At 39.2% G+C, this 12,853-nt stretch overlaps 1 protein-coding gene across 10 annotated transcripts in view; it reads left to right on the top strand.

Annotated features, from left to right (window-relative positions):
• The window catches only part of DHX57 (DExH-box helicase 57), a 52,054-nt gene that overhangs the window by 36,005 nt on the left and 3,196 nt on the right, over positions 1-12,853 (top strand). For all 10 annotated transcript variants that reach the window (XM_070235559.1, XM_070235557.1, XM_001500408.6 and 7 more), the window contains 6 exons: positions 2,476-2,571; positions 2,661-2,744; positions 5,840-5,974; positions 6,712-6,786; positions 8,695-8,829; positions 11,714-11,914. In XM_070235559.1, coding sequence (XP_070091660.1) covers positions 2,476-2,571; positions 2,661-2,744; positions 5,840-5,974; positions 6,712-6,786; positions 8,695-8,829; positions 11,714-11,914 — 726 coding nt within the window. The remainder of the gene's footprint in view (positions 1-2,475; positions 2,572-2,660; positions 2,745-5,839; positions 5,975-6,711; positions 6,787-8,694; positions 8,830-11,713; positions 11,915-12,853) is intronic.

Consider the following 12,853-nt stretch of genomic DNA (forward strand, 5'->3'; position numbering starts at 1 on the left):
GCCACATCCAAAGTTGTGAAGATTTATCCGTGTGTTTTTTCCCAAGAGTTTTATAGTTTTAGCTTTTACATCATGGTCTTTGGTTCATTTTGAGTTAGTTTTTGTATATGGTGTGAGGTAAGAGTCCAACTTCATTTTTTTGCATGTGATTATCCAGTTGTTCCAGCACCATTTGTTGAAAAAACTGTTCTTTCCCCATTAAATGGTCTTGGCATCCTTGTCAAAAATCAGTTGACTATAGATATATGGATTTATTTCTGGACTCTTGATTCTGTTCCATTGAGTTATATGTCTATGTTTATGCCCGTACCACATTGTCTTGATTATTCTAGTTTTGTACTAAGTTTTGAAATCAGGAAGTATGAATCTTCTAACTTTGTTCTTTTTGTTATTTTGTTGAAGATTTTTACGTCCATATTCATAAGAGATATTAGTCTGTAGTTTTCTTGTGATGTCTTTGTCTAGCTTTGGTATCAGAGTAATGCTGGCTACATAGAATGATTTGGGAAGTGTTCCCTCCTCTTCTATTTTTGGAAGAGTTTGTGAGGAATTGGTATTAATTCTTCTTTAAATGTTTGGTAGAATTCAGTGGTGAAGCCACCTGGGCTTTTCATTATGGGTAGTTTTTTGATTACTAATTCAGTCTATTCACTTGTTATATGTCTATTCAGACATATATTGTTAAATATGTAATATGTAATATTATATGTAATATATGTAAAATATATATATATTGTTTCTTTTTGAGTCAGTTTTGATAGTTTGTATTTTTATAGGAATTTGTCCATTTCATCTAAGTTACCCAATTTATTAGCATGCAATTGTTCATAGTATTCTTTTTGTAGTCTTTTTAGGTTGATAGTAATGTCCCCTCTTCCATTTCTGATTCTAGTAATTTGAGCCTTCTTTCTTTTTTTCTTGGTAAGTTTAGCCAAAGGTTTGTCGATTTTGTTGATATTTTCAGAGAACCAGCTTTTTGTTTCACTGAGTTTTCCCTGTTGTTTTTCTATTCTCTATTTTATTAATTTCTGCTCTTTTTTACTTTCTTCCTTCTGTTTGCTTTAGGTTTAGTTTGCTCTTTTTCCAGTGTCTTAAGGTGGAACTTTGGGTTATTGATTTGAGATCTTTCTTCTTTAAAATAGACATTTACAGCTATAAATTTTCTTCTAAGGACTGCTTTAGCTGCATCTCCTAAGTTTTGATTTGTTGTGTCTTCATTTTCATTTATCTCAAGTATTTTCTGATTTCCCTTTTGAGTTCTTCTCTGACCCATTGGTAATTTAGGTATGTGTTGTTTAATTTCCACATATCTGTGAGTTTCCCACTTTTTTCTATGATTGATTTCTGATTTCATTCTGTTGTGGTCAGAGAACATACTTTGTATTATTTCAGTCCTTTAAAACTTATTAAGTTTTGTTTTACAGCCAAGTATATGGTCTGTCCTGGAGAGTATTCCATGGGGACTTGAGGGGAATGAATATTCTGCTGTTGTTGGGTGGAGTGTCACTGCCTTTATTTTCACCATAGCTTGTCTCAGCTAGAGAGGGGAATAGATGAATGGAATCACTTCAGTTTTAATGTTACACTTCATGGAGTTGTAAACTCACAGATCTGCAAAAAGATCTTGGTTCAGCCCCCTTATTTAACAACAAATGACAAAACCAAGGACCGGAATAGGTGATATAGCTTGCTCAGGGACATACAGTCCATATGGTTGTGAGCAGGACATCCATTGCTTATTTCTCAAATTATCTAAATAAACCTCTCACTGACTGTTTTCTTTTATTGGAATACAGAAAGAGTTCATTAGAAATATTGATATCATCCTTAGGCAGAACTGAACACCTATCCTTTGCTGGGCTCTGTAAATATAATATTAACTTCCCAAATGTAATCCTTTTCCCACTGGCCTTCCTAAAAAGGAAGGAATTTTATTTTCGAGTAGCTTGCTAAGAGGAGCTACTGCAACTCATGCTGGTGTCTTTAGTACATGTGTGTGTTGGGGTGGGAGGACGCAGTGGAGTTCTTAGTTCTTAGCTAATTTTACAAATTTGTAGGGAGAAGGAGGACTTGTAAACATTATGAAAAATAGGAAGAAAACATTAGTTATGAGTATAGGAGTAGGGGAGCCTCCAGTATAAAAGACGAATAAGAATCTGTAAAATAAAAATTCCACACAGTTAACAGAATTTAAAATTTTAGATGTAGCTTTCAGAATGAGTGGCTCTTCGATGACATCTTGTCACCAGGAACTAAAAGACCCAGTAGAGCTTATTTTGGGTGGGCAGACAGACCCACAGGGACAAATAAGAAAGTTAGCTTGCCAGTTACCGCCTTAATCACGTTTAATCAGCACCCGCTGAGGACTCTGTTCCACACAAAACGCTTCCCAAGGCGCCTGGTTTCAGCCATAGGAAAGTGCCATTTGAAAGCTCAGATAAACTGTGTTGTTCGAACCTAGTTTTCTTCATTTAGGTGTCTCCCTGGGATAAAAAAGAGGAAGCTAACCAGAAAAAGCTAGAGTTTGCATTTGCAAACAGTGATTATCTGGCCCTTCTACGAGCGTATAAGGTAAGTATATAATCTAATAGCTGAGGTTCATTACCCAGAGTGGGCACTAAAGATAGAGTTCATTCATTTTTATTTTCTCCACAATTTAGGGATGGCAGCTAAGTATGAAAGAAGGCATGCGTGCAAGTTATAATTACTGCAGGCAAAACTTCTTGTCAGGAAGAGTTCTTCAGGTGAGTCGTTTCTGCGGCAATTTGTTTTCATTCATTTTCTATTGTAGTAGTTCCCCAGAGGGTGTGGCAACTTGATCTTGCTTGTCCTGCCTTGACATTGAAACTGTTATTTCTGGAACATGCTTAACTTAACCAGTTGTGTAAAACAGACTCCTGAACTACGGCATCAGGCCTTCTGTGCTGAACCTTTCAGCTGACCTGTTTTCCCTCTCTTCGGTGAACTTGTGTTTACTGATGTAGAGGATTGGGGAGTATAGGCGCTCTGAAGATTTCTGCTCACTGGAAGTCAATTTTTTCAGTAATTACACCAGGCATTTTGAGCCTGGATCCATAAACTCCTGAAGTTGTATGCAAAATCGTGTGCTTACATGTGTGTGCATTATTCTGGAGAAAGAGATCTTGGCTTTTGTCAGATTCTCCAAACAATCTATGACCAACCCCAAACGCCTTACCCTCTCCCCAAAACCAGAGAAGGAATACTGAACCAGATTTTCTTCGTTAATTTTCCCTATGTCCATCAGAGGCTACTATGTCAATAATGAGCACACAAGAAAGAGAAAGGTTCATCATCCTCTGTGTAATAATAGACAGGGCTCTGTCCTCTGTTATGACAGTATTTTAGGCCCTCTTCCAAAGTCATATGAGCAGCTAGAATAATGATGGTGCGCATCTTTGTAAAACATCTGTTTTACTCAAAGATTTTGAGACTGGGGAGCGGGGAGGACTTTATCTTCGTATTAAAAGATGTAGTTACTGCACAAAAATGGGGTTCTCCTACCTGATGCACATAAAGAGCCAATTAATTACAGCAACAGCTCTTGGGAAAAGAGATCAGCTTTATTCTGTGAGATGGATCTACAGGGAAATAGGGAGCGTGTACCCTCAGATCTGTCTCTCTGATTCAGGATTTGGGGTGCAATTTAAGAGGTTGGGAAAACAGGCTGGCATGTGGAAACACTGGTGGGATAGGTTTTGATTGGTGGGTGTCAAGCCTTTATGGAAAGGTTCTAAACATTTATGGTGAAGTGGGGAAGGAATGTTAACACCGGATCTTCCTGAATGATGGACCCCTCGCTTCTGATAAGAGTCTGACTTTTAAGTTCTGGTTATGGCTTAGTCCTCTGGTTCCATGGGGGAGGAGAATCTTTGGTTCTGCAGTCATTTCAAGTCAAGATTTCTTCTGCACATGTTCTGGCCACATGACTTTTGCAAATTTTCTGAAAGACAGTTCTTCTTCTTTTCTTTTCTTTTCTTTTCTTTTTTTTTTGGTGAGGAAGGTTGTCCCTGAGCTAACATCTGTTGCCAATCTTCCTCTATTTTATGTGGGATGTCACTACAGCATGGCTTGATGAGTGGTGTGTAGGTCCATGCCCAGGATCCAAACCTGCAATCCCCAGGCCACTGAAGCAGAGTGTGAACTTAACCACTGTGCCAGTGGGCCAGCCCCTGAAAGACAATTCTTAATCACTCCCTTGATAAGACATGGAGTCAGTTGAACTGGTCCTTCAGGGCCTGTACTTATAATGTCCTGGAGTAGAACACAAAATTAATGTGCTTTGTACTTACCACTACCTGACATTTATTTATTTAAATCTCTATCGCAGAAGCTCCCTCAAGCAGAGACCTTGTCTGTTTTGTTCAACACTGTATCCCCAGTGCCTAGAACAGTGCTTAGCACACAGTTGACGTTCAGTAAAGTTTCATTGAATAAATGCACGAATGAATGAAGTTGGTTATTTAAAACGTAGAGACCTCAAAACCATGCCAGTATTTGCCCTTCATTCTCTTCTGCCTTTAGATGTACTACTGTGAGGTATTTTGAGAAGACAGAGGTTCTACCTTTATTCTAAGTACATCAAAAGCGAGAACTTTCAACCCTGGCTGCACATTAGATTCACCAGAGGAGGCTTAAAAAAATAAATAAGTAAAATGCCCAGATTCTGCCCCAGGCCAGTTACATGTGTATCTTGAGGGGTGGGGCCTGGGCATCTGTTTATCATCGTTGTTGTTGGCTTCACCAAGTGATTCTAATACGCGGCAGGGTTAAGAACTAATGGTCTAAAGGGTATTTTATACGTAAGGTGCAGTAATAAATATTTCCTTAAGTCGTTAAGATTTTTAAGTGTAAAATTATATTTCTTACTAAATTTATTTGTTCCTTTTCTTCAGGATATAAGTAGAATTTGCTGTGATCTATGAGGTCCATCAAACAGAGTTCCCTCTTTTCTTTAAACACTAGCTTAGACTGTAGTATTATTTTTATTACGATATCAATTAAAACCTTGTCATGAAATAGAACTCTGGCATATTTAGCTCCTAGTTATATTTTGCCATGTTATCCATCTATACTTGAGACATTCTGATAAAATACTGAAGTTGTCATCAAGAGACAGGGTAGTGTTGCTTAGCTTTTGGTTCCTTTGATTGTCATTATCTCCTTCTCTATTGTCTGATATACAGCCTATATTTGAACAGAAGCCAGAAGAGAAAGAGGTTTGCGCTTTTCTTTCTCACACTTGTGCTCAGCTACAAAAAGGGGTGTCTAAATCTAAACCACTTAATAATGTCCCTATTCCTAGGAAAAGGTGTGAGCCAGCAGGACTGCAAGGTAAGAGAAAGAGGGAAAGTTCAGAGGTAGGTGCTCTGCGTCCATTGAGAGAGAAAACTAACCACTCTTGGCTCGGGTAAGGAACTAAGAGGACCTGAGCAGAAGTGCAGGTGGGAGAAACGAGGCAGTGTCACAGCACCTTGAGCTGGGGTTCAAAACAAAGTAAACTACATTTTTTGTTGTCCTAAGAATTTCCAGGAAAATCAGACCTACCAGACCTACCTTACCTAGAGTTAAAAAAATGATCTTTGGGTTTTCTGAAATTTATGAATTTCTGTGTGACTGTCTTCTGGTTTGTATAAGTACAAACTGCCCTTTTGGAAATGACCAGGCAAGGGCATCTTCATACCTGTTTGATGAACCCATATGAGCCTCCTTACTGTCCAGTGAAGTAATGCATTTTTGTAGTCATTCAATATTGTGAGACTCTACACTTACTTTTAATATGTTGATGCCCCTGCTTAAAGATTTTTCCCACTTCTTTCAGGAAATGGCCAGCCTCAAACGACAATTCACTGAACTATTATCAGATATAGGCTTTGTAAAGGAGGGACTCAGAGCAAGGGACATTGAGAAAAGGGCCCAAGGAGGAGACGGTATCTTGGAAACCACAGGAGAAGAGGTAAAGAACGAGTGTGTAGTTAGTTCTTATTTCTCTTTAATTAGCACATGAATAGTATATTAACTCAGGAACACTTATAGGCTTTCTTCACTAAAGCCCTATGAGCAGTGGGTTAGTGACATTCTTAGTTTTCTTCTTTCCACAAATAAGTGTCAGCTAACACTCATAAAAACAGAAGGGTTTTTCTTTAATTGTTACTACTGTTTTTGTTTTTTAGATTTCACACTGGTTCTTGATATGTTCATAAGAGGTAGAATAGACTTTCCAATAACGTCTTCTGAAATCAGACCAGGCTTTTTCCAGCCAAGGATAATTTTTTGTATGAGTACAAGAAGAACACTTCTTCAAGATGAACCTGATGCCGCTCTGTTCTAAGTGCAGTTAGTACTTTTTGGAGATTGCAAACATCTCATGAATCAGAATCGTTCTCTCCACCGATCCTTAGGAACACTGGCTTTGTAACTACTTTGCAGAGATCTAAAAAGAGTTACTGGGGGCTTCTTAGAGTGGGTCCTGTGTGAATATGGTCCAGTAGATTTATTTTTAACTTAGAAATAATTTTTCTAGCAAAGGGATGGGAAATAGATGCTTTTGTTTTAAGATGGAAATCAAATGAATTTCTGTCTTAAATTCTTAAGATAGAAATCTGTCTTAAAATCTTAAATTATGGTAAATTCCAGGGCACAGACAGAGGTAGCCACATTACTTATAAGATTAATGCTGTATTTCTCTCATAGGCAAACTCAAATGCTGAGAACCCCAAGCTGATATCAGCAATGCTGTGTGCTGCTCTGTATCCAAATGTAGTGCAGGTAACAAAATTTTTTTCCTGGATCTTCTCACATCTCGTTTCATTTATAGCCAAGGGATAGAAGTTAAGACATGCACATTAATCATCTTAAAGAGACACACACACACACACACACACACACACACACACACAGTCTTTTTAGACTTAGTATACATTTCCAATCTTTCAATTTCCCAAACCTGTTTAGATACATTGTTCAAGAACGCATTTATTGTATAAAATGAGATGCCTCTTTAATCTTTCTGACATATTATGACATTCCAGAAATTAAAATGGACGTAAATGTCACTCTGTCAGGCAACCCGTGCATAACTAACCCTTTGTGTAAGAAGAAAGTTGATTCCTCCAGTTTCCCTTCTGCCCCCTACTCTGGACTGAAATTAGATAAGAACAAAATCAAACAAGTCAGTGCTTTGCCATGGGACCCCCTGTGGCCCCTGCTTCTGGAAGCCCTACCTGAATGTACTGTCAGACTTTTACCTGAGTTTTAATTATCCAGTCCTTGTCAAACTCAGAAAGAATTTGAATTTGTCAGAGTACTGAATCGTTTCTCACTTAACTTTTTATTCAATGCTCAGTTGACATCTGCTGATTAATTTATGGCTCATTTTCTGCTTAGTGTTTGCATGCCTTTCAAACCATTTGAAATTTACTTTAAAAAATCATTTGGAACAAAACTATGGAGACAGTAAAAAGAAATCAGAGATTGAGGGGCATGGATAGGCAGAGCACAGAACATTTTGAGGGCAGTGAACATACTCTGTATGATACTATATTGATGGATACACATCATTATAGATTTGCCCAGACGCGTAGAACATACAAGACCAAGAGTGGACCTTAATGTAAACTATGGACTTTGGGTGATTATGATGTGACAAAATCTTTTTTAATTATAATACTTTTGCTGTCATAAGCCCCCCAAAATGAACATTCTCAGTCTTGGTGGGAATATCAATTGATACACTCTAGATAGCAGTGCAATTTCTAAAGATTTATTCTTAGAAAATAATTGCATCTGTGCATGAAGATACAACTAGGAGAATGTTCACTCTAGCACTGCTTATAATTACAAACAATCTAAAATTCCAGTAATAGGGAATTTATTGGTTAAATTATTATAGATCCTTACAACAAGGTACTATATAGCATTGAAAATTATGTTTTAGGAAAATATTTAACAACATGGAAAAATGTTCTCAATACATTAAGCTAAAAAAGTAGCTTATAGAAAACAATCCTATATTAGTTTCAATACATAGGTATATTTTTATTTATGTGTTTATGTTTTTCTCTATTTCTGTAAATAAACAAATCTAGCAGAGAAAACTAAAATAATATTTATCAAATATTAATGCTAATTATTTCTTAATCTTGTGATTACAGGAGACCTTTATTTTCTTTTTTCCTAATATGTTATTTTCTACAGTAAACATTATTTTTTCAAAATATATATATAATTCATATGTATGTTTGTGTACATAAGCTTCTTTTTAATGAAACAATCTGTTTATTCATATTTTTTTTTTCACCATTTTGAAAGAAATTCATTGGGAAGGTTGGGGTTGGGGTTGGGAGTGATGGTCAGCAGATTCCTGTTCCAGTGTTGCTAGCTGGACCTCTGCACCTGATAATCAGTGCAGACCGGAAATAGCAACATATTTTCTCCCCATGTGGCTGCTGCGTGGTATCATCACCAAGAGCTGTCACACCTACAGGCACACTTCTTGATGGTTAAAAAAGAAAAGAAAAGAAAAAACGTGTGCTTATACTGCTTTCGAAAGGAAACTAAGTAAGAGAGGGAGGAAATTCAAGGGCCTTCAAAAAAGACTGATTTCGTGCCAAGGGTTACTTCTGACAATGGAAATATATATAATATGAATCTATTTTTATAAATACCTGTGTTTAGGTGAAAAGCCCAGAAGGGAAATTTCAGAAGACCAGTACTGGAGCTGTCAGAATGCAACCAAAATCAGATGAATTGAAGTTTGTCACCAAGAATGATGGCTATGTACACATTCATCCTTCATCAGTGAACTATCAGGTCAGAGTGGCAGGGTATACTTGTATTTACAATGGCAGGTCCTGAGGTGAGAAACACAGAGCCTTGAATCAGCCAAACTTATTCCATCACTTATTATCCCCAGCAACACCGCTGACTTGGGGAAGATTGAATAAGCATAAACAGACTGGAAATTGGAGTATTTCTGGAAAGACTATTTCCACTTCAAGAAAATTCTGGATATAAAATAATGCTCAAGCCTGCTTTCGGATGTAAAATTGTTTCTTTGCAATAGTGATTTAAGAAGTCATAATCTAATTGCATCACTGAATCTAAGCCTTAGAAGGGAATGACCTGTACTTGCCAACCCCACTTCCTCAGTTCTCCTTCCTCCTTGAGCCTGCTGCTGTGAGGCGTCTGCCTCCACCACCGCGCTAAACGCATCAAAAGTAACCTCCTCGTTGCCAGATCCAATGAACAGCCCCTGGTCCTTACCATACTTGACTCTCACATAGTATTTGACAGTGCAGACCTCCCTTCCCCTTGAAACTACCTTTGGTATTTTTTTGCTTCTGAAACATCGCTTTCTTCTCTCTGCTCATCGCCCTCTATCTCCTTTACTAGCTTCTCTTTCTTTGCCCTGAACTAGTTGCTCTGTGCTTAGTCCTTATTTGCTTATAGCGTACATACTCTTCCTGAACCACCAGAGCACAACATCCTGGATCTAACTGCCACCTAGATGCTGGCACATACCAAATTCTGTCCAGGCCTGGGGTTTTTTTTTGAGCTCTCCTGCTGGGAATCATCAGCTGGGTGCCTTCCAATCACCTCAAATTCAAAGGCTGAAAACTCAAACTCATTGTCTCCCAACTCACTCTTCTCTTTCTGTGTTCCCAGTCTGGTGAATGGCACCATCCAAATCGGAACCCTGGAGTTACACAGAACTTGCTTCTTTTCTCCTTACTCCAGTCCAATTGGTCACCAGGTCCCAGCCATTCTACCTTTTTGACATCTCGGATTTGCCTCCTCCTCTTATCCCCGCTGCCACTTCCTCAGTTCAAACCTCAAACATCTATCTCTTACTGACGTACTATAATAATCTTACTTCTGGTGCTTTCCCTCTCCAACCTTTTACATTACGGCTGCCAGAATTATCTTTACAAGACATCATGTGACCCTTCACATCTGGCCCCTTCTTCTATATCCTCCACAGCTCCCTCCCTTTGTCATTCTGTATGCTCCAGCAACACCAGACTACTAACAATGTCCCCAAATGCCGTGACATAGGGCACACTATTCTCTGTGCCTGGAAGGACATTCTCACTCCCTAGCAGGCTTCTACTTATCCTTCGAGCTTCCACTAAGTATCACTTCCCCAGTGTCCCTCTCCCTTTCAGTTGCTCCTTACTTCTGTTCCACCATCATATAGTGTGATTTGTCCAATGTTGGGCGTATCGCCTTATTGTGTGGTTTATGGTATGTCTCCTTCATGGAATTGTGACATTCCTAAAGATAGGAATTGAATTTTATTCATTTTTACATTCTCTATGTGTAGCACGGTGCCTAGCTGAAAGCAAATGCTCACTAAAGCTTTTAGGAGAGATGAAAGAGAAAAAGAGGAAAAGGGAATGGAGGAGGAGAGTTTGAGGGGTTAGGCCTGGTCAGCCGCCTGGAACTACTGAGTAAAGTGTCAGCAAAGCATGAAAAGGATCTCCTTAAGCTCAGAAGAGTTTAAGGACCAGGAGCTCACCTGCCCTGTCAGCTGCATGTGTACTTAGGAACCAGAGGCCTGAGTTAGCTACACTCCTCCTTCTGCATTTTCCATGACATTCATACAGTGAATCCAAATCATTCATGAATCCATTCACTATCTACTAGCACCTCCTCTGTGCCAGGCACCGTTGTAGGCCATGGAGGACAGCAGATGAACTAGACAGACAAGTTTTCTGCCCTCAGGGAGCTTACGTTCCAGTGGAGAAGACAGGCAAGAGTAAGTAAACAGTCTCAGGTTAGTGACAAATGCTATGAGGAAAAATAAAACAGAGTAAGAAAGATTAAGAGTGACAGGAGAGGGGCTGTTTTACATGGAGTAGTCAGGGTAGAACTCTCAGGAGAAGGGAATTGAGCAGATCCTAACTGAAGTGAAGGGTGAGCCATGCAGATACCTAAGGAGAGAACATTCCATCAGAGGATATGAGTGCAGAGACCATGAGATGGGAGCATATTTGGTGTGTTCCAGGAAATGCAAGAAGGCAGCCAGTGCAAGTGGCGTGGGATGATTAGGGGCGAGAGTGGTAGATACATTGGGAAATGCAGGTAGGGGTCAGGTTGCATAGGACCTTGTAGGCCGTGGTAAGGATTGCGATTTTATCCTTGATGTTTTGAGCCCTAATGGGATTTATCTTTTTAAAAGATCATTGTGGCTGCTATCAAGATGCAAAAATAGAAGCAGGGCGAGTACTTAGGAAGCCATTGCAGTGGTCTATATGAGATGATGATGGTTTGGACAAGGTAGTAGCTGTAGAAGTGGTGAGAATATGTCAATTCATTATGTATTTTGAAAATAGAGCTGACAGGACTTACTGATGATACAGATGGAGTGAGGGAAAAAGAGCAATCAAGGATGGCTCCCAAATTTGGGCTTGAGAAACTGGGTGAAGAGGAATTTCATTTACTGAGATGGTGAACACTGCAAGGAGGGGAAAATCAAGAATTCCTTTTGAACACAAGAAGTTTGAGATGCTATTAGATGTCCAAGAGGAGATGTCAAGTAGGCAGTTGCACATACAAGTCTCAGGAGAAAGGTACAGGTTAGAGATAATTTGGGGAGTCATTGGACAGGTGGTATTTAAATACATGGGACTGGTGGACTTCACCTTATGTTGCCAGTGACATCTCTGTTGTCATCTGAGGTTTTATGTTCCAGGTCAGACACTTTGACAGCCCCTACTTGGTGTACCATGAGAAGATCAAAACCAGTCGTGTGTTCATCCGAGACTGCAGCATGGTGTCTGTATACCCGCTGGTCTTGTTTGGAGGAGGCCAAGTGAATGTGCAGCTTCAAAGAGGAGAGTTCATTGTCTCCTTGGATGATGGTTGGATCCGTTTTGCAGCTGCTTCTCATCAGGTAAGGGATAATGGGTCTGTCGTCTGAGGCCTAGGCCATGAGGGGCCTTGATAATATGAAGCATAGGGCATGCCTTCAGGGACCAAGACAACAGAGCTGATTAAGAGTGAAATGATGGGCCTGCAATGGGACACTAAGAAAGACTGAGGCCGTAGTGAGGCCAGAGGTGAAGCCTTAGTAAGAGTTCCAGGAAGCACACTGGGAGTGGCAGCCCAGGATGGGTTGGTGTGAAAGGTTCAGGACAGAAGCTGTGAGTGAGGTGTTGGAACTTCCTAATTATTATACAAGTAATATATGTTTACCAAAGAAAAATCAGAAAATAGAGATGAGCAAAAATAAATAAAAATCACCCTGATTCTACCACTACCATTAAAAAAAAAAGGATGGGGCTGGCCTGGTGGCCTAGTGGTTAAGTTCGTGTGCTCAGCTTCAGCAGCCCAGGGTTCGTGGGTCTGGATCCCAGGTGCAGACCTACACACCTCTCATCAAGCCATACTATGGCAGCATCCCACATGCAAAATAGAGGAAGATGGACACAGATGTTAGCTCAGGGCCAGGCTTCCTCAGCAAAAAAGAGGAGGACTGGCAGTAGTTAGCTCAGGGCTAATCTTCCTCAAAAAAAAAAGAAGCAGAAATACCAATTCAAACATTAAAGGGAATTTATTGGCATATTTAACTGTAAAGTCTGAAGCAGCACAGTCCAACAGAATTATGTGAGCCACAATGTAATTTTAATTTCTCTAGTAGCCACATCAAAAAAATAAAAAAATAAGTGAAATTAATCAATATATTTTATTTAACCTATCTACAAAGTTTTAATTTCAACATGTAAGCAATATAAAAAATTATTGAGATATTTTACATTCTTTTTTCATACTATGTGTTTGAAATCTGATGTGTATTTTACACTCACAGCACATCTCAATTTGAACCTGCCAC

This window comes from Equus caballus, chromosome 15, assembly GCF_041296265.1.
Source record: "Equus caballus isolate H_3958 breed thoroughbred chromosome 15, TB-T2T, whole genome shotgun sequence".
Classification (NCBI taxonomy): Eukaryota; Metazoa; Chordata; class Mammalia; order Perissodactyla; family Equidae; genus Equus; species Equus caballus.